Below are 22,559 nucleotides of genomic sequence, written 5' to 3'. Positions count from 1 at the left end.
CTGGGGGTGCTGAACCCCCGCTTAGCCCCAGACCCTGCCCCCACTCCACCCCTTCCTCCAAGTCCTCACCCCCTGCCCCATCTCTTCCCACCCCTGCTCAACCCCTGCCCCTCCTCTTCCCTGCCTCTTTCTGCCCCCTCCCCCGAGTGCGCCCTGTCCCCGCTCCTTCCCCTCCCTCCCAGCGCCTCCTGCACACTGTGGAACAGCTGTTCCGCAGTGTGCAGAAGGCACTGGGAGGGCGGGGGAGGAGTTGTCCAGGGCCACCGGCCCCACTAATCGTGACCCCTGGAGCTGGAAATGACTCGCGGATCCCCTGGTGTACCCTTACAGACCCTCAGGGTCCATGGACTCCAGTTGGAGAACCTCTGCTTTAGTATACTCCTGGGGGAATTCTGCACCAAAAAACTAAATTCTGCTCACAATATTTTAAAATTCTGCAAAATTCTGCATATTTTATTTGTCAGAGCCCAGCAGGAGGGCCAGACACCTGCATCCCCTACCCCCTACACACACCCAGAGCCCAGCTGTGGGGCAGCCCCCCAGGCCAGACACCCGCACTCACTACCCTCTCACCCACCCAGAGCCTAGTTGCAGGGCCGTCCCAGCCCAGACACTCATACCCTCTCATCCTCCAGATCCCAGCTGCAGAGCTCCCAGCCCAGACACTCGCATGCCCCCCCCCACCAGAGCCCAGCTGTGGAGCCCACCCCAGCCCAGACACCTTCACCCTATACCCCCAGAGCCCAGGGATCCAGAGGGAGAAACAGCCTGATGCTGCGTCCTGGCCTGCGTGCACAACATTAATTTCTGTGCAAATTCTGCATGGACAGTGGCGCAGAATTCCCCCAGGAGTACTAGTAGCATAGAAGCTTGGACAATTAAGAATGAAGACTAATTGCTGTAGTTTACTGCTCTGTCTTAGAACGAGCTCCTGGCTTGGGGGTATGGGGAAGCATAGGTAGCCTTAGTAACACCCTCATGATAAAATGGAGAATTTTGAATTCAGAGACACCATACTTTCTGGTTTGTGTATAGTCCTGTGGTTTCCAATGTGGATGTAAATACTAATTACACATTGTTACTGATTGTGAACTGAATACTTGCTTGCTTACTCTTCTTTTCAAACTACCTAGCCTTTATTTATTTCTGCTGAGGTTTTATGTATTTGTTTTTCAGATGAGACCCTTTTTGCTCTTCCTGCTGCATCTGAGCCTCTGATGCACTCCTCTGCAGGCAAGTTCTTTCTGCTAGCCTTTTGTCTTAGAGTACATTCTGCACTTTGACTGTCATCTCATTAACTCCTTCCAACTAGTTTGCATTTACTAAAAGTTAGCATGGGTCCAAGAATAGCATTTATCTTCCAAATTCTAAGCTTGCAGTTTATCTGCTCAAGATTCAAATATGCATTTATTTATATAGATGGCAGATAGTTCCTATTATAAACAAGCTACTGCTCTGTAGATTCTTGGACTCTTGATACAGGAAATCATGTGATACAATTAACAGGTTAAAATTTTAAAGCATAGTTGCTCTTACTGACTAGCGAAAGCTTTAATCAGTAATAACTTTTTGCAGTATTTTATGTGTAAATGAACTCCATGGTATAGCATTTACTCAGTGGCTGTTCTTCTAATATGCTATCCATTGAATCACTTTTTTGTAAAAGGGAAAATAAGACCGATTCCCCTCCCACCTCCCCGCCAACACACACACCTGGTTAGAGTTGCCTAACATTCTTATTGGTGATACTTGGATTGGATACTATTCTCCTCTGATCTTTTGATCTTAACTAATCTTTGCACTGCATAAAGTTGCTGCTTCTCTAACCTTTTGCATACTTCCCTGCTTGCTAAAAGAGGTGAAATAGAATAACATTATATTCTAACCCACACTTTATTTTAATGGCTAGTAATATTTATGATAGTTTTAGAGGAATATTTTAATAACTAATATTATTTTGAACTTGTCATACAATTTGCATTAACTTTAAGAACACTTGCATTCTCTAACTTTCCTTTCTGTCCATGGTCACAGAAAAAGTTATGGACTTGCAGGAGCAGCCAGGTAGCACTATGTCGTCTGGCCAAGAGGATTTCACTGCAGTCCTGCTTGACACTGCTGCTTCTCTTCCTTCTCTCTCTCCTCTCTCAACCGATCCCTTTAAAGAGCACGCAACCTTTGATATGCTATCAGATGGATTACCTGCAAGAAGCATTTACAACAAAAATGAAAGTGAGGCTTATAAAGAAACTAAAGAAATTGCAAGGAATCCATTTCTTGTAGAGAAAAATGCCAGAGATGTTCCAGAGATGGAATATTCAGAAATGGAATTCCCATTTGCTAAAGCAGAAGCAGCCATTATATCACAGACTATAGAAGAAAAGCTGCTAGAGAACAGTAAAGAAAGGTTTAACCTAGAAAAAATCCCTGCACATCAGCACCATACATCTCCAAAAGTTCCTGTTGATTTATTTGGAAAGCATGATGAAGAGGCATCTTCTGAGAAAGTGAAATATGATAGCAATGATCATGGTGAAAAAGTGGCTTTCGAAGAAAACACTCCTATAAGGGAAGAATATGTAGACTTCAAACCATTTGAGCCAATATGGGAGGTAAAAGATACTTGCCATGGAGTTAGCAGCTTGAAAGTGGTTGTTGGAAGTCAGATAGATAGCAAATTAGAAAGCAGTTTAGATGAGAAATATGATGCAGATAAACTTCAGATACTAACAATACAAAAAGATCTTGAAAACAAAAGTGAAAGCAGTAATGAAGATCTTTCTTTCCCAAGCACCCCAGAAGCTATAAAAGAATCTTCACAAGCTTATATTACTTGTGCTAAATTTGAATCTACTGTAACAATTGAGGACAATATAGCTAAAACTCTTTCTCCATTAGAGGAGGATATGTCAGAAAATAAAACGGATGAGAAAAAAATAGCAGAAATGAATGCCCAGATTGGCACAGAACAGAATGATACCAGCATTGAAGTAGTAGACAGGCAGAGCCAGGAAGCTGACTATGCTAAAACAGATAGTTTATCAGAGATGTCTGCTGATACTGCAACAAATATGCCGGAAGGTCTTACTCCAGATTTAGTACAAGAAGCATATGAAAGTGAAATGCATGATGCAACATGTACAAAACTTGCTTATGAAACAAAGATAGATTTAGTCCAAACATCTGAGTCATCACAAGAGCCTTTGAAACCTGTGATACAGCTCTGTCTTTCATTTGAAGGAGCTGAAGCTGCCCCATCACCAGTCTTGCCTGATATTGTTATGGAAGCCCCATTAAACATTGGAGTTGCTGGTGCAGATGCCACTGCTGGGCAGCTTGAAGCCTCCCCATCAGAAGCTTTTACTCCTGTCGTTGATTATGAGAATGTAAAACAAGAGTCTGGGAAATCTCCACCATACCAAGCGGCAGTGAATGTATCATTAACACAGGCACAAGAAGCAAAGGAGGAAACTGTATTAAAAGAACCTGATCATAAGAGTAGTGCAGTTGCTGAAGAAATAGAGACTCCTTATATATCTATTGCTTGTGACTTAATTAAAGAAACAAAGGTCTCCAGTGAATCTGCTTCCCCAGCCTTTATAGATTATTCAAAGACACTAATAACAGAATGTGTTTCACAGCATGTGCCTGAACGTATTGAGTCCTTTGAAAAAATGTCACCCCAGTCTGGAAAAACTGCCTTGTTTAGTGGTCAGCCAACACCTGAGCTTCCTCAGAAAGAACAAGTAGTTGCATCCCTCACTGTGGAAGATAAATCAGTTGAAAATACTGACAAGATTGTAACAGATGATGATGATAAGGAGGGACTTACAGATTTGCTACATTCTACTGGCAAACCCTATTTGGAGTCTTTCCAACCTGAAGTGGAATCTTCCATAACTACTACTACTTTGCCCTCTGAGTCAGCTTTTATAGAAATAGCCAAGGAAAAAATTCCTCTTCAGATGGAGGAGTTGAGTACTGTGGCCTATTCAGGTAATATGTCTGTTTTTAAGGAATCAAAAATAGTAGACAAAGTTCATTTACTCACAAAGTCATCTCCAGTCACACTGACAGAAGACTTTATGACATTAGTCAGTCCTAAAACTGCTCCTAAATTGGTGACAAAAAACACTGACAAAGAACTATCCCACAAAGATGAAAGTAAACAGATTACTAATGTGATCAAAGCTGAGATAAGTCACTTGCCTTGTACAGAACTATCCCATGATCTGTCTTTAAAGAATGTGCAAGTGGAAGCTGAAGAAAATATTCATGCCTTGGAAAAGTCCTCAGAGGTTTTGGTCAGAGAAGTGCCTGAAGTATCCAAGGTGGTGTTATTGCCTACTGATGTTTCACCTTTGTCCACTGAGAAAGAGGTAGTCAGTATAGGAAAACCTGAAGCTATTGAGAAAGAAGCGGAGAGAGAAGTTGCTTCTGTTAAAGACAAGGAAAAATCTACTGCTATATTTACAGCAAAGATGAGTAAATCCTCAGGTAATCTGCATACACTGTCTTGCACTTCACTAATCAACATATTTCTTTAGCTAAACTTAAGCATTAATGACTTTTTTTTAATGGATCATTATATGTACATTTTATTGTCTAACATATTTCTGGTGCCCTCAGCTTAAAATGTGAGTACTGTATTAACATTTTCCCCATCCTGACTGCACCAGTATTTTTTTGTGTTGAGTCTTGCCTACCAGCCACTCAGGGTGGATTTCCCTTCCCCAGTCTTCTCCTCTCCTCTTTTTACTGGTCTATCGGTACAGATCTTTACCCTGAGCAAAGAGAACAGCTTACTGCTTACTTCAAAATTCTTTGGTGCTCCTTAATAAACCGGGCATCAAAAGCCCTGGAAACCAGTTTTTATTGCTCGAAGCCGTGCATGTTATCTCCATGTTGCTAGCCCCAAGTTTTGAGACCAAATCCGTCAAAGGCAGGTTGCCATAGTAACTGGGGTGGTGAGTCTCTTAATTTACGTTGTATGAGTTTATCTCAAATGCTTGGTTTCTTCACCTACAGAGTTTAATCATAAATCAGATCTTAAAACTGTCTGGGTAGTTTTTCTGCAGCTGCATGTACAACTTGTAGCCATCAAAGGCGCACTGATACAGCCTAAGCAATAACTTATGTCTTGCTTTTCATTGTTGTAATCATTGGGCCTACATGTACATCAGGGATCTTAATATTCACATTATTGAAAATGCTGAGCAGTAAGAAGTCAAATATTCTGTGAACATTAAAATCACTTTGTACACATACAGTTGTATTAGAGATGCCCATTTCTTATTTTTAAAATGAGATCTTAGTGAGCTGTACTCTAGCACAGTATTTCCCTACATTCACATTGATTTAAAGTAGCAGAAAGGTAGAGGGTAGGATTCTCGGCATTTCTTGTCTCATAATTGCTGCTCCAAACTATATGCCTCTTTCAAATCCAGCTCAATTGTGGGATAAAATAAAACTGCTTGCCTTTTTGGTGCAGAACACTGTGCTGCTTCTTGAAAAATTCTTGTGAATTATACATAAGCCTGTGATTTACTGGAAATCTGCTTCTGGTACAAGTAGTGGTCAGTCTTTATAGACTTCAGTTTAGTATAAATGTGGATACATTGGAATCAGCAATCATTTCAGTGTATGTATCCCTATTAATCTGAATTCTGTGAACTCTTGTTTTACTACATGCATGATGTGCAGTTTAATTTTTATGCTTTGTGTTGGTATTCTGTGTTACCTGCATGCAGCAGACTTCAAATTCCATAAGGGTTCTGTTTTGTGTAAGTGTGTGTATACCTACTGGTACGATTACCTTATTTATCCAGTCCCTACTTCAAGAGCTTACAACTTAAAATTACACAACATAAAATTAAATGCAGACTTTTTCCTTCCTAAAAGTTGCCGCTGTTTCTTTAAAATAAACAAAAAGACCTTTTCTTTTCCTTCCCGGATCCTATTGCCACTTAGTATAGCGGTATTTATATTACAAAGTATTCCTTTGCTGTTGTATGAAGACTTCACGTCCAACACCAGTTGACCTCTCTGGCATTTTTCTTGAAATTAGTTTCTCATCATTTGAACTCAGGGAAGCTATCCTCTGTTTAAAAAAAAGTTATTATTTGGAACAAGAACTTTTAAAAACACATTGTTAATAGACTCAGACTTTAACGCCAGAAGGGACCATCATGACCATCTAGTCTGACCTCCTGCACATTGCAGGCCACAGAACCTCACCCACACTCTCCTGTAATAGACCCATAGCTAAGGCTACATTTTAGTCACAAGTATTTGTAGTAAAAGTCATGGACAGGTCACGGGCAGTAAACAAAAATTCACGGCCTGTGACCTGTCCATGACTTTTACTATATACCCCTGACTGACTTGAAGGGAGGGGCGGCCGTGGGTGCTGAGGTGGGAGGGGCACTGTGGGTGCTCAGGGGACGCAGTGCAGGGGGGAGCTGGGGGTGCTGGGGGGGCTGGAGCAGGCTCCCTACCTGGCTTCTGGGAAGAGGCGACCCTAGCTCCACATGCTGCCTCTGCTCCGGTCCAAGCCCCAGTTCTGCAGCTCCCATTGGCTGGGAACTGTGGCCAATGGGAGCTGCGGGGGGTGGTGCCTGCGTGCAGGCAGAGGCAGCACATGGAGGTAGATGCTGAGGGAGGGAAATTGCTGTTGCCCTTTCAGGGCCCCCCCCAGGTAAGCACCGCACCCCAACCCTGAGCCCCCCCACACCCAAATTCCTGCTGCTGGGGAGTGGGGGTTGGGGCCCGAGACTGCTCCAGCAGTGGCCGGTGAGCCTGGCCTGGAGCTGCCCGAGCTGCTCGGGTGCACTGGCTTCTGCAGAAGTTGCGGAAGTCATGGAAAGTCATGGAATCCGTGACAAACACGGAGCCTTACCCATAACCTCTGGCTAAATTACTGAAGTCCTCAAATCATAATTTAAAGACTTCAAGTCACAGAGAATCCACCATTTACACTAGTTTAAACCTGCAAGTGACCAAGGCCCCATGCTGCAGAGAAAGGCGAAAAACCCCTTAGGGCCTCCACCAATCTGACTCGGGGGAGGAAATTCCTTCATAACTCCAAATATGGCAGTCAGACCCTGTGCATGTGGGCAAGACCCACCAGCCAGACACCTGGGAAAGAATTCTCTGTAGTAACTCAGAGCCCTTCCATCTAGTGTTCCATCACTGGCTGCTAGAGATATTTGCTGCTAGCAGTTGCAGATTGGCTACGTGCTATTGTGGGCAGTCTCATCATACTCCATCAACTTATCAAGCTCAGTCTTGAAGCCAGTTACTTTTTTTTTTTTTTTTTGTCCCCAATATTCCCTTTGGAAGGCTGTTCCAGAACTTCTCTCCTCTGGTGTTGACAAACCTTCATCTAATTTCGAGCCTAAACTTGTTGATAGCTGGTTTATAGCCATTTGTTCTTGTGTCCACATTGGCGCTTAATTTAAATAACTCCTCTTCCTCCCTCTGTTATATTTATAGAGAGCAATCCTATCTCCCCTCAGCCTTCTTTTGGTTAGGCTAAACAAGCCAAGCTCTTTGAGTCTCCTCTCATAAGGTAGGTTTTCTATTCCTTGGATCATCCTAGTAGCCCTTCTCTGCATCTGTTCAATTTTCATTCATCTTAAACATGGGAGACCAGAATTGCACACAGTGTTCCAGATGAGGTCCCACCAGTGCCTTGCCTGATGCATCCTAGGCTTGCAGTAGCCTTTTTCACGGTCACATCACATTGCTGGCTCATAGTCGTCCTGTGATCAACCAATACACCCAGGTCTTTCTCCTCCACTGTCACTTCCAACTGATATATCCCCAGCTTATAGCAAAAATTCTTGTTTTTTGTCCCTGTCACAGGGTCCGCACAAGTCTCCGCCCTCTCGAGCCTGTGCCCTGCATTGGCTGGTTCAATAGAGTCCCCACGCCTTCTTGGTGCTTCACCCATGTGTCTTTATTTACAGCGCAACTGTGTAGTCCCCCTTATTCCCCCAACAGTTATCCCCATTCAGACCCTTCCCAGGGTCTAACCACCATGAGGCTCCCTTCCTTTGGTGAGGAGACAGAGATGTAAGCCTCCTATCCCCTCCCAGGCTAGCCTCCTGACTGAGCTTTCTCCAGGGCTTTTATAGCCCTCCCCTTCCTCAGCCCAGCTGTCTCTACTTAACTCAAGTCATTGCTGTGAGTTGGCCCTCATTAGGTCCTGCAGCTGGGCTCTCTGCTGGCTGCCCAGACCCCTGCATCTGGCTTCCCCACCAGAAAGCAGGGCTTAGCCAGCATTTTAGCAGGGCATTCCAGGGGTTTACGCCTGCCCTGCCACAGTCCCTATATGCATGACTTTGTACTATTAAATTTCATCCCATTTCTATTACTCTAGTTTTCAAGGTTGGTGAGATCTTCTTGTATGATATTCTTGTCCTCCTCTGTATTGGCAATATCTCCCAACTTTGTGTCATCCGTAAATTTTATTAGCACACTCCTACTTTTTGTGCCATTGTCATTAATAAAAATGAACATGCTACATTATTTTAGAGGAGGAAAAACCTCTTTCCTCCAAGATCAGGTACTGAGGTAAAAAGGCTGTAGCAGCAATTTGTATTTGTTCCCACTAGACTTAAAGCTAATGTGATATTTTCTTGAGACCTGTCAGTTTATAGGGAAGATAGTTATAGATTGTTGGAAACTGGATGCAATTTGTTGACAAAATTACTCTTTACTGTTTCATAGTTTCATGGTTTCCATGCTGTTCCATCCTCCTATCACTGTCCTGAGGAAGACATATCTCTCCTAGTCATTGTCTTGAATGGAGTTACTCCAGGCGATGCCACGGACCCCCTGATAGCCATCAGGATGAATGGCAGTCTTTGGTCCCAATCCTTCCCCTTGCTGGTTTACTACTTTTCTGAGAGCTGTTTTTAGAGTACAGTTAGTTCGCTCTACTTGGCCTGAACTTTGGGGGTGTCCAGCTATATGTAGCATTTGTTTAATTCCAAACACTTGGCAGATTCCTTTTGTGATTTCCCCAATAAAGTGGGGCCCTTGGTCTGAATCAGTTTCCCTTGGGATGTCCCATCTGGTTATTACTCGTTCAGTGAGCACCCGAGGTGTAGTTTAAGCTGTGTTATTTTGAGTAGGGATAGCCTCAATACATTTAGTAAAGGGATCAACAATCACCAGACAATACTGATTACCCCTTGTTGTCCTCGGTAGCGGCCCGATAAAATCAATTTGCATTCGGGCCCATGGTCCCTCTATTCTCTTAGACATCAGAGAATAGGTCCTTTGATTATTTTGGGATCAGCATTATTAGCCATGGTAGACAGTTATTTACAAACTGCTCCACATTGCTGCTCATGTGTGGCCACCAGTCGGCAGCCTGCAATCAGGTTAAGGTTTTCTCTACTCCTAGGTGTCCCCCATCGTGAACTAGGGAAATCATTTCTGTTCTTAATGCTGCAGGAACCACCCAGACTGCTTCTGGTTCCCCTTCTTTAGTTGCTAGAATTAATTTTGATTCATTCTGCCACACCTTCCACTCCCGGTGCTTTCCCTTTTTCACTAATTCTGTCAGGCTGGGATACTGGCTTTGGAGGGTTATTAAATCTATTTGAACTGAGTCTTTTTCTGGCTGCAGCTATCGGAGCTATACCTTCCCCATTTCTTGGCTGCCACAATTTTCCTTCTTTGGCCCCCCTCCTTGCTTCCTCAAATGCCCGATTTTTCCATTTTGACTCCTCATTCCCCTTCTTGTGTGCTCTGACTTTTCCCAAGTGTACCACAGTGTTCCGGGCCTTCGTCAATGCCCACACGTATGTCATTTTGTTGGCATGGGCTATGGGTTTCCAGTCTGCAGATCTCATCCCTCTCTTTTTCCATTCCGGAACCCAATCCACTAAGGACCCAAGGACCCAGTCTGAGTCTGTGAAAATGGCTACCGCCTGAGTGGTGGGGGTATTTTCGAGGGCTACTGCTATAGCCACAATTTCGGCTGCTTGGACAGAATATAGTGTACACTGTGCCCTCAGCACCTCGCCCGTAGGCACTTTTAAAGCAGCGAAGCCCACATGCAGATGGCCGTTTTTGTAAAAACAAGAGCCGTCCACAAACCAAACAATATCTGCTATTTCCAGCATCTCACTCAGCATGGCCCCTCCCTCGAAAGCGACGGCTCCCGAGGCAGTGGCTCAGGTAATGGACATTCGTGCTCTTCCCCCTCTATCAGGAGGCCGTAAGGTATTGGGGAAAGTACTGGGTTTTTGTCCATATCTACATTTTTGTTTAACAAAGCAAGGGTCCATTTTGCCAATCGAGGGCTAGATACCTGGCCATTGTTGATTTTTGCCAGTGAGTACATGCTTCACTGGGGAGTGGGTTATTTTTAGTAACACAGGGGACAAACCCACCAGGTAGTCCCAATGCTGTAGTGCCCAAACGAGTGCCAAGACCACCTTTTCACATGGGGTGAATCCCTTCTCTATCTCACTCAGGGTCTTGGAGGCATAAGCTACAGGTTGGAAACCGGTTCCATGGTTCTGGCTTAGCACAGCTCCCATTCCCTTGTCTGTAGTTGCCAGTTGTAATACAAAAGGTTCTCCTCCCTGGAGACATGATAGGGCTGGGGCTTGGGCCAAGGCTTGTTTTAACTGGGCCATAGCTTCCAGCTGCTCTTGGCCCCAGTTCCATTCTGACCCTTTCTTTAACAATTCATGCAGCAGTGCTGCTTTTTCTGAAAACCCTTCTATAAGATCTCGGGAAAAGTTAACCATGCCCATGAAGGATCTCAGAGTGGTTATGTCTGTGGGGGCTGGGTCATTGAGAAATAATTCAACCCTCTATTGGTCAGGGGAGCGCCCTTCTTGTCCCAGGGTTACCCCAAGATAGTGTACCTGCTGGGAGCACAGTTGGGCCTTCTTTGGGCTTACTTTAAACCCTGTTTCCTGAATCTTTTGCAGCACTCTGTCCAACACCTTTAAATTTTCCTCCTGGGTCTGTGTGCAGACCAGGATATCATCCACATACTATCCCTTTCAGGCATTCTCTCCCACACTTTTGCTACATGGGCATGGCAGATAACAGGTGCGTTATTCCAGCCCATGGGGACCTGGGCAAAACACAATAGTTTTTCCTGAAAAGTGAAAGCAAATTTTATAGTAGCTGTATAGTAAGGGGATAGCAAAGAAAGCATTAGCCAAATCTAAAACTGAAAACCACTGGGCCCTTCCTACAATGGAAGCCATTACCTCCTGATATTTAACCACTATGGGGGCCATAGGTGGAGTCACCCAGTTGAGGGGGCAAAAATCCACAACAAGTCTCCAAGTTTTGCCATCACTCTTAAGGACAGGCCATAGGGCAGCATTGTTAGTGCTGAGCTGTTCCACTAAAACTCAAAAGCCCATCAATTGTTTCCTTTAGACTAGCTTCCGCCTCCTTTGGATATTGATACTGCTTCTGGCTTGGAGGATCAGGGCCTGTGACTAGGAATTCTGCATCAATTTTACCACATTCTATTTTATTCTTGTCCCACACCTCCCGATATTTCTCTGCAATTGCTAAAACTTCTGGGGGTCAAGCAGCCCATTCCAATTCCTCAGATGCCTTAAGGGCTGCTATTGGATAGCTGACTGAAATCTCCACAGGCTCCCTTGGGGTGCAAGGAGGCATTTCCCACAAAACCCTGTTAGCACAATCAACCAGCACTCTCAATTCCCTCAGAGCATCTATTCCTAGAATACCTTCTCCCCCCAAATCCATCAAGCCAAATTGCCCTTGACTCTTCTTTGTTCCCACACTATATGTGATTTTTTTTACAGAAGGGGACAATGCTTTGTACCTCATTAAATCCCTGTAAGGTTTTGACTCCAGTCAGAGGTCCAAACAGGTGCTTATTTTGGGTACTAATTAGGGAGTAGGTAGCACCTGAGTCTACAGGTAAATTTTTTGTCCGAACGCCCCTCCTGCAAACTTCACATAAATCATGAACCTCCCCCAGTCCACCAGTGTTTAATTGTGCCACAATTGGGGGATCCTGGGGCGCCCGTTCTCCCTATAGGACAGCAATCGGTGGTGCACTGGCGCTTTTTCCTCGATGCTTGGCCAGTTCATGTTCTGCCAATTTCGCTAGGAGTTCAGCAGTAGGCAGCCAGTGTATCGTTTCCTTTTGCTCATATTTTAAAAGCTGCTTCCAAATTTCCCCACGCCATGGGTTCTGCCTCGTCCCTTATGGGGTCTGTCTCCTCTTTCCTTTTCCTGCGTGCTACTTGGAGGGGCTATAGCAGCCACCTTATCAGTTTTTCTTTTAGGAGAGTGGATATCCTTTTGGACCTCAGAGGCCTGCTTTGCTCTATTCTCAATATCTCTTGTTAGAACTGCTGCCAGATCCATACCCACTAAGGCCATACAAATTAAAGGGAGAAATCCTTGGATTGAAGCTTGTTTGAAAGGGAGGGCTGCAAAGTCTGGGTTAATGACATTTGTCAGCCCAGAATGTCTCCGTGCCAGTTTTTTTCTGCCTATATAACTTTCCACTCTCTCCCCGGACTGTTTCTTCTCTTGGTGAAATATAACTGGGGCTTTCTCCCAGGAAGAGGGTGTGTATTACTTCTCTCTCTACATTTATGTGCTTCTCTGTATCATCTGCTCCAGGGAGTGGCGCATCTGGATATCATAAGGGGGCCCTGCAAAATCCTTGGGGGACATACAATCCCTGCATATAGCTGACACATCAGCCGGAGTGAATACAGCCATGCCAGATACTCTTACCATCCACCCCAAGGCTGTGCTCCTATTCAGCGGGCCAACTGATTTCTCTACTGCCCTAACCTGGTCAGGGGTAAAGGGTCTAGTCTCCAGCTGCTCCTCTGTTCCTCCCTGAGGTCCCCTTTTTGTGACAGAGGTATTGACTATGGGGGCCATTGGAGGAGGTCTATCCAGCTCTTCCAGTGATTCCTGTAGGGGACTATATGGAGACTGCCTGATGGGATCTAGGGTGAACTCACCAGGGTCCTTCAGCTCATAATTGCAATAAGGGGGTATGCATTGGGATCCTCCTCTTATTCTATGTTTTCCTCCCAACTACAATTCCCGCTGATCCCTGCCATGTTCCCCCTTTGCTCTCCCAACTGAGCCTTAAGGGCACAAATCAATCTCAGGCATTCCCCGTGGTCTGCCTGGCTTCTGCTTTGTGAATCCTGATAAAATACAGGCAGAGTCTGATCAGAAACAGTCAAATAAAAAAGAGTCCCATTCAATTACATCATGTAATGGCAGACAGTTAAAAGGAGACAAGTTTTTAAAGTGCTTATGTACCAATGCTAGAAGTCTAACAATATTGTCAGACATATAGATGAACATAATTTGTTGAGGAAGAGTCAAGATGGTTTTAGTAAAGGGAAATCATGCCTCACCAATCTACTAGAATTCTTTGAGGGGGTCAACAAGCTTGTGGACCAAGGGGATACAGTGGATATAGTGTACTTAGATTTTTCAGATAGCCTTTGACAAGGTCCCTCACCAAAGGCTCTTACGCAAAGTAAGTTGCCACAGGATAAGAGGGAAGGTGCTCTCATGGATTGGTAACTGGTTAAAAGATAGGAAACAAAGAGTAAATATAAATGGTCAGTTTTCGGAAGAGAGAGAGAGGTAAATAGTGGTGTCCCCAAGGTGTCTGTTCTGGGACCAGTCCTGTTCAACATATTCATAAATGATCTGGAAAAAGGAGTAAACAGTGAGGTGGCAAAATTTGCAGATGATACAAAATTACTAAACTTAGGTAAGACCGAGGCAGCCTGCAAAGAGCTATAAAAGGATCTCTCAAAACTGGGTGACTGGGCAACAAAATGGCAGATGAAATTTCATGTTAATAAATGTAAAGTAATGCACATTGGAAAGCATAATCCTAACTGTACATATAAAATGATGGGGTCTAAATTAGCTGTTACCACTCAAGAAAGAGATCTTGGAATCATTGTGGATAGTTCTCTGAAAACATCCACTCAATGTGCAGCGGCAATCAAAAAAGCAAACAGAATGCTGGGAATAATTAAGAAAGGGATAGATAATAAGACAGAAAATACCATGTTGCCTCTATATAAATCCATGGTACGCCCACATCTTGAATACTGTATGCAGATGTGGTTGCCCCATCTCAAAAAAGATATATTGAATTGGAAAAGTTTAAGAAAAGGGCAACAAAAAGGATTAGGGACATGGAATAGCTTCCATATGAGGAGAGATTAAGAAGACTGGGACTTTTCAGCTTGGAAAAGAGACGGCTAAGGGGAGATATGATTGAGGTCTAAAATCATGACTGGTGTAGAGAAAGTAGATAAGGAAGTGTTGTTTACTACTTCTCATAACACAAGAACTAGGGGTCACCAAATGAAATAAATAGGCAGCAGGTTTAAAACAAATAAAAGGAAGTATTTCTTCACACAACACACGGTCAACCTGTGGAACTCCTTGCCAGAGCATGTTGTGAAGTCCAAGTCCATAATAGGGTTCAAAAAAGAACTAGATAAATTCATGGAGGATAGGTCCATCAATGGCTATTAGTCAGGATGGGCAGGAATGGTGTTTGCCAGAAGCTGTGAATAAGCAACAAGGGATGGATCACTTGATGATTACCTGTTCATTCCCTCTGGGGCACCTGGCACTGGCCACTGTCAGAAGACAGGATATTGGGCTTGATAGACCTTTGGTTTGACTCAGTAGGGCCATTATGTTCTCATGTTCACTTTTCTCTGAAGGCTTTTGTTGCTGCCTTGCTTGTGCTCTCCTATTCTCAGTTGCCATGGAACCTTTGCTCTTCTCTGATTATTATTTTGTCTATTTTCTTTGTTACTTAGAGCTTTTATACTAAATGTATACATAGCATGTATGTGACTACTGATGGTTGTAATCAGAACATGATTACTTTGTTTTCAGACAGTTGCTAACAGGTAACAGTAAAATTTAGCAGTAAAAATGGGGATTTAAAGTAATATATACGTGCCACATTGTCATTTCTGTAAAAACAAAAGGCCTATTTATGTCCCTAGCCTCTGTTTGCCAGAAGCTGGCAATGAGCGACATGGGATGGATCACTTGATGATTACCTGTTCTGTTCATTCCCTCTGGGGCACCTGGCACTGGCCACTGTCGGAAGGCACGATACTGGGCTGGATGGGCCTCTGGTCTGACCTAGTAGAGCCATTCTTATGCCCTTTAAAAGGGCTCTGACTGCAACTTTGCTCTCTGTGGTCTGCTGTGTCAACTCAGAAACTTCCTCCTGCAGCTTGCCACTGACCCTCTCACTGTCACACACCTGCTTCTGCATTCCTACAATCTGTGCTGCTTGTGTCAGAGACGTAGCTCTGAGAGCATCAGATTCTGCCTTCAAATTAATCACTTCACTTTCCTTTTCAGCTCTGATTCTTTCCAATTTCTGCACCTGGTCTTTTAGCCGATCTATCTCCTGATCCAGTGTTGTTGCAACCATCCACAACCCCTACAAAACAGCCTTTTTCTTTGCCCTAACATTCAGACCTCCCCACCTTCCTGCACTAACCCAGATATCCCATTGCTTGTGGAGCTGCAGGAAGGCTCGGGGGCCAGTGAAGGCACCGTGCTTCCAGAGTCCATTACCCCCATATTTTTGTACAAAATCTGTCAGTCTGTTTCCCAACATCATTTTCAACTGTTCTTTCTTTCCAGTTGTTTCCCTGTCTCTGGACATAACTTCCTCCACTGGAGCAGGCAATCAGCCTGAGTTCTGAGTCCAAGTAACGGAATGTATCGGTAAATTAACTCATGAACTGCGACACGGAAACTTGTAGGGAGCGACCCCACCCCGCTGTCTTTTACCTCCTATTGCAATGGACAAACTACAAACTATTTGTACCATCCGTCTCCTTCCTCTCTACTATCCTCGCTGTGGCCTTCAAATTCTGTTACCTGGGGTTCTTTCAACCCAAAGCTCTTGGTAACTTACTCTTTGTGAGGTGGTGTCAGGAAATAAATCAGGGGAGACACGGCCATCCGACCGATAGATGGCTGGCACAAACAGGACAATACAAGAGTGCTTACACTTAAAGCTAAACTTTACTTAGTCTCAAGCACTTACATCTGCAACAGGTTAGTAAAACACCCCCAGCCCTCAATAATTACCAAAGCTGAGTGTGGCTCTCGAGTGGCACAGCGGCAGAGGGAGAATTCCTGAAGAAACCCTCCCGAAGAGTCCAGCTAACTCATACTTCCCCCCCTAATTTATACATTAGTAATACAATGACATGTCACTTAAAGAAAACTTGTTAAGCAAGCAGTTTTAGAGGTCAAGCAAGAGGTTTCCTTCAGGTCATCGATTAACCAGGTGTGTTTTTTTCAGAGTTTGCACGCCTTGAGGCCCTGTCAGACACATTCCTGAGGGCACATGGACAAAGTTCCTGTTCTTCTAAAATTCATGTATCAGCAGTTTCAACAGAATTCTTATCAGGAAGGGGACTTGGAGTCAAGCTGACCTTTCTATGGCACCTGAAACCCCCTCCCCTCCTGCCTTGGTTATGCTAAGGCTGCTGCATGGCCATTTTATGGCCTGCTGACTTGGCTGCTTTTAGCAATAAGCAATAGTGGGTTCAGGCACTTTATTGGTTTGCCAAAATCTCTCCGTACAGTTCGCACTTTCAGAAACTCAAGTATGGGTATGTCTACACTACGGGATTAATCCGAATTTATATAATTCGAATTTGGGGAACAGATTGTATAAATTCGATTGTATGCGGCCACACTAAGCACATTAATTCGGCGGTGTGCGTCCATGTACCGGGGCTAGCGTCGATTTCTGGAGCGTTGCACTGTGGGTAGCTATCCCATAGCTATCCCATAGTTCCCGCAGTCTCCTCCGCCCATTGGAATTCTGGGTTGAGATCCCAATGCCTGATGGGGCCAAAAACATTGTCACGGGTGGTTCTGGGTATATCCTCCCCCCTCTCCAGGAAGCAACGGCAGACAACCGTTTCGCGCCTTTTTCCTGGGTGAACAGTGCAGACGCCATACCACGGCAAGCATGGAGCCCGCTCAGCTCAAGACAGCAGTCATGAACATTGTAAATACCTCGCGCCTTATCGTGCAGTTTATGCTGAACAAGAACCTGGAAAACCAGGCGGCGAGGAGCAGGCTACAGCAGCGCGGCGACGAGAGTGATGAGGATATAGACATGGAATTCTATCGAACCGCGAGACCCGGTGCTTTGGAGATCATGCTGTTAATGGGGCAGGTTATAGGCATGGAACGCCGATTCTGGGCCCGGGAAACAAGCACAGACTGGTGGGACCGCATAGTGTTGCAGGTGTGGGACGATTCCCAGTGGCTGCGGAACTTTCGCATGCGTAAGGGCACTTTCATGGAACTTTGTGACTTGCTTTCCCCTGCCCTGAAGCGCCAGAATACCAAGATGAGAGCAGCCCTCACAGTTGAGAAGCGAGTGGCAATAGCCCTGTGGAAGCTTGCAACGCCAGACAGCTACCGGTCAGTCGGGAATCAATTTGGAGTGGGCAAATCTACTGTGGGGGCTGCTGTGATGCAAGTAGTCAAAGCAATCACTGAGGTGCTGCTACAAAAGCTAGTGACTCTGGGAGATGTGCAGGTCATAGTGGATGGTTTTGCTGCAATGGGATTCCCTAACTGTGGTGGGGCGATAGATGGAACCCACATCCCTATCTTGGCACCGGAGCACCAGGGTACCCAGTACATAAACCGCAAGGGGTACTTTTCAATGGTGCTGCAAGCACTTGTGGATCACAAGGGACGTTTCACCAACATCAACGCGGGCTGGCCGGGAAGGGTTCATGATGCTCGCGTCTTCAGGAACACTACTCTGTTTAAAGGGCTGCAGCAAGGGACTTACTTCCCGGACCAGAAAATGACAGTTGGGGATGTTGAAATGCCAATAGTTATTCTTGGAGACCCAGCCTACCCCTTAATGCCATGGCTCATGAAGCCATACACAGGCAGCCTGGACAGGAGTCAGGAGCTGTTTAACTACAGGCTGAGCAAGTGCAGAATGGTGGTAAAATGTGCATTTGGCTGTTTAAAAGGTCGCTGGCGATCGCTACTGACTCGCTCTGACCTCAGCCAAAGAAATCTCCCCATTGTTATTTCTGCTTGCTGTGTGCTCCACAATCTCTGTGAAAGTAAGGGGGAGACCTTTATGGCAGGGTGGGAGGCTGAGGCAAATCGCCTGGCTGCTGATTACGCGCAGCCAGACACCAGGGCGATTAGAAGAGCACACCAGGAAGCTTTGAAAACCAGTTTCATGACTGGCCAGGCTACAGTGTGAAATTTCTATTTGTTTCTCCCTTCATGAAAACCAGCCCCCTTTATTGACTCATTCATTCTCTGTAAGCAACCCACCCTCCCCGTTCCCCCAGCTTTCTTTCAAAGGAAATAAAGTCACTATCGTTTAAAAATCATGTATTCTTTATTAAGTGATTATAAACATAGGGAGAGAACCAAGAAGGTAATCTGGGTGAGGTTTGGGAGGAGGATAGGAGGGAAGTAAAAGGCCACTGAACAAATTCAATATAATGACAGCCTTTTGGTTGGGCTGTCCACTGGGGTGGAGTGGGAGGGTGCACGGAGCCTCCCACTCCGCGTTCTTACACGTCTGGGTGAGGGGGATATGGAACATGGTGAGGGGGGAGGGAGGTTATACAGCGGCTGCAGCGGCACTCTGTCATCCTGCTGCCGTTCCTGAAGCTCCACCAGACGCCGGAGCATGTCCGTTTGCTCACGCAGCAGCCCCAGCGTTGCAGCCTGCCACCTCTCATCTCGAGCATCCCTCAAGACCTCACGTTCACTGGCATCTTTCCTAAATTTAGATACAGTGTCCTTCCACTCATTCAAATGAGCTCTTTCATTGCGGGTGGATTCCATTATTTCTGTGAACATGTCGTCTCGCGTCCTCTTTCTACGCCGCCTTATCTGAGATAGCCTTCGGGACGGAGGAGGGAGGCTTGAAAAATTTGCAGCTGCTGGAGGGAGGGTTGAAAAAAAGAGAAGTTTTTAAAATGATACATTTTACAGAACAATGCTTATACTCTTTCATGGTGAAAAACACTATTCACATAACATAGCACATGTGATTTCAGTACAAGGTCGCATTTTCCATCTTAATATTGAGTGCCTGTGGCTTTGGTGTTAGAGATCACAGACGCAGGTCCGGGCAACAGAATTCAGCTTGCAGGCAGCCATGGTAAGCCATTGTCTTTCGGCTTCTGCGCCCTCCTTTCCCACATACCAAGCAAAGCCTGTTGACTGCTGCGGTTTTCCTGTTAACCTTCAGCAGCAGAAAACAAACTAAACCCCCCCCCTCCAATTCTCTGGGATGATCGCTTTATCCCTCCCCCCACCGCGTGGCAGGTATCAGGGAAGATCCCTGCAGAAACCAAACTAACCCCCCCGCCTCCCCCTCCCGCCATGAATTCCCTGGGATGATCAATGTACCCCTCCCCCGACCGCGTGGCTGGTAACGGGGAAGATCCCTGCTAGCCAAACGCGAAAAGCTCAGGGCCAATTCGCCCCCCTGTGCTTGGCTAACTGCAGGGAAGGATTTCTTTTCAGCCACAGGCAAACAGCCCAGTAGGAACGGCCACCTCTGTCCCCTTAATTAAGTTCCCGTATTTCAACCAGGTTACCATGAGCGATATCACTCTCCTGAGGATTACACAGCAAGATAAAGAACGGATGTTGCTTGAATGCCAGCAAACATCGGGACCATACGCTGCCAGGCTTTGTCAGGCAATGATACCAGATTACTTGCTGCAAGCATGGCGTGGTCAAGTGTCCTACCATGGAGGACGGAATAAGGCTGCACTGCCCAGAAACCTTGTGGCAAGGCTTTTGGAGTACCTCCAGGAGAGCTTCATGGAGATGTCCCTGGAGGATTTCCGCTCCATCCCCAGACACGTTAACAGACTTTTCCAGTAGCTGTACTGGCCGCGAATGCATCCCAAGTCCTCAGGGCAAATTAATCATTAAAAAACGCTTGCTTTTAAACCATGTTTTATATTTTAAAAGGTAAACTCACCTGAGGTCCCTTCCATGGGGTCAGGGTCTTGGCTACTGGCTTGGGAGGGTACTTCAGTCAGGCTGAGAAAAAGATCCTGGCTGTTGGGGAGAACGGAGTGCTGGGTGCTCTCTGCAAGCTCGTCCTCCTCCTCCTCCTCCTCCTCCTCCTCCTCCTCTTCCCCATCCGCAGAATCCTCAGGTGTAGCTGATGAGACTATCCCCGACCCGGAATCCACGGTCACAGGTGGGGTAGTGGTGGCGGCCCCCCCTAGAATTGCATGCAGCTCGGCATAGAAGCGGCATGTCTGCGGCTCTGACCAGGAGCGACCGTTTGCCTCCTTTGTTTTTTGATAGGCTTGTCTGAGCTCCTTGACTTTCACGCGGCACTGATCTGAGTCCCTATTGTGGCCTCTCTCCATCATGCCCTTGGAGATTTTTTCAAAAGTTTTGGCATTTCGTCTTTTCGAACGAAGATCTGCTAGCACTGAATCCTCTCCCCATATAGCGATCAGATCCAGTACCTCCCGTACGGTCCATGCTGGTGCTCTTTTTCAATTATCAGCCTGCATGGTTACCTGTGCTGATGAGCTGAGCTATCTGTGGTCACCTGTGCTCTCCACGCTGGGCAAACAGGAAATGAAATTCCAATTTTCCTGGGGCTTTTCCTGTCTACCTGGCCAGTGCATGCGAGTTCAGATTGCTGTCCAGAGCGGTCACAATGGTGCACTCTGGGACAGCTCCCGGAGGCCAATACCATCGAATTGCGGCCACACTAACCCTAATTCGAAATGACAAAATCGATTTTGGCGCTACTCCGCTCGTCGGGGTGGAGTACAGAAATCGATTTTAAGAGCCCTTTATTTCGAAATAAATGGCTCCGTTGTGTGGATGGGTGCAGGGTTAATTCGATTTAACGCTGCTAAATCCGAATTGAAGTCATAGTGTAGACCAGGCCTATGTAACAATTACATTGAGAGGAATATCTGTAGATGAGGAGTTTGGTGCCACCTAGTGTTTGTAAATGAAAAGGGTAATTTAGTGGATATTTTTCACTCAACACAGTACTATACAAAGGCGTGACAAACTCCTAAGCAGAGCAGTTCAATAGGATATTGTCAAATAGCTTTGGTTTTCTTTCTTTATCTGAAATGCTCTTAGAAGTTAGGAAATGAAAAGCCCGTTACATTTCTTGATCCTCTTCCGTTTCCCAAACTTCGTTCACCCCTCTGTATATTTGAATAATACCTGCTTTTACTTACATAGTTTTATGAAAAATACTTGTACACCAGTAGTGTTTCCCTTAAGTGATGTTATTGTTTTTAATTTTTTAATCTTTCTGCCCTCCTGTTCCCCAAACACACAACGTACAAAGGCTTTGAATATCATAAATGCCAGTTGAAAGTCAGTGGGAGACGTGGGTTTTTTGCACTTCTGGAAATCCGACCACTTATTTAGGTTCCTAACTTAAGCACCGGTTTCTGAAAATGTTTGGGTTTAATTTCCAGCTAAGAATTTCAATGCTTTTGTAGGTTTGTGTGCGTGTCTTGTTTGTGAACTTAAACCTGGCCAGGTGCATGTGGATGTAGTTCATACTAAATGCTGCCAGCATACCACTACTTCAATCTCGATTATATTGGTCCATAGGAAGTAAAACTTAATTTGCAGACCAAATCAAAGTACTAAACAGCAATCCAAAAAGGCTGTTTAACTGTTCCAAATGCACTCTGATACTGTGTTAAAAATCATGAAACATCTGTTTTTACATAATGAGAGCACTAGTATGATACTTGCCTTGTGCAAGTCTATAACTAAAAACCAAATCATTTTATGTGAAGCTCAAAGCAAGAGAAATAACTAAATGTTACCTTGTATCAACGTTATCCAGTTACTCATCTCCATTGATTTCAAATACTCAAGTCTGTAGCACAGTCAAACATAAAGAGCAGCCCTGCACCTAAGCAGTACCATCACTGAAAGAAAGCTAACCCTGAAGAGGCTTCAAAATTGCTTTTGAGAAATACATTTTTACATTAAGGGTACGTCTTCACTACCCGGATCGGCGGGTAGTAATCAATCTATCGGGGATCGATTTATCGCGTCTCATCTAGACGCGATAAATCGATCCCCGAACGCGCTCCCTGTCGACTCCAGAACTCCTCCAGGGCGAGAGGCAGAAGCGGAGTCAACGGGGGAGCCGCGGCCGTCGATCCCGCGCAGTGAGGACGCGAGGTAAGTCGATCTAAGATACATCGACTTCAGCTACGCTATTCTCATAGCTGAAGTTGGGTATCTTAGATCGATTCCCCCCCCCCCCCCCCCCCAGTGTAGACCAGCCCTAAGTCAATCCTGATAAAATTTTCCTGCTCTAAGTGCCGTTCAGTTTGTATTATCTTGCCTCTACTACTGGCTGAAAGGTGAAAGGACACTTCTCAGTTAAGATGAAGAAGCAGAAGAAGTGTTTTCCGTTGAAACTGTTCTGAGTGTACATATCTGCAGAATTTCCTTATGGA

General features: G+C 45.3%; 1 protein-coding gene across 2 annotated transcripts in view; it reads left to right on the top strand.

Moving 5' to 3' along the window:
- The window catches only part of RTN4 (reticulon 4), a 97,050-nt gene that overhangs the window by 36,721 nt on the left and 37,770 nt on the right, over nucleotides 1-22,559 (top strand). Inside the window, exons 2-3 of one of the 2 annotated variants that reach the window (XM_065402228.1) lie at nucleotides 1,177-1,233; nucleotides 2,035-4,497. The exons of the other annotated variant lie outside the window; for it this stretch is intronic. Coding sequence (XP_065258300.1) covers nucleotides 1,177-1,233; nucleotides 2,035-4,497 — 2,520 coding nt within the window. The remainder of the gene's footprint in view (nucleotides 1-1,176; nucleotides 1,234-2,034; nucleotides 4,498-22,559) is intronic. 2 annotated transcript variants of the gene reach the window in all.

The sequence above is a fragment of the Emys orbicularis genome, chromosome 3, assembly GCF_028017835.1.
Source record: "Emys orbicularis isolate rEmyOrb1 chromosome 3, rEmyOrb1.hap1, whole genome shotgun sequence".
Classification (NCBI taxonomy): Eukaryota; Metazoa; Chordata; order Testudines; family Emydidae; genus Emys; species Emys orbicularis.
Note: the sequence above shows the minus strand (reverse complement) of the source record. Positions and strands in the feature narration are given on the sequence as shown.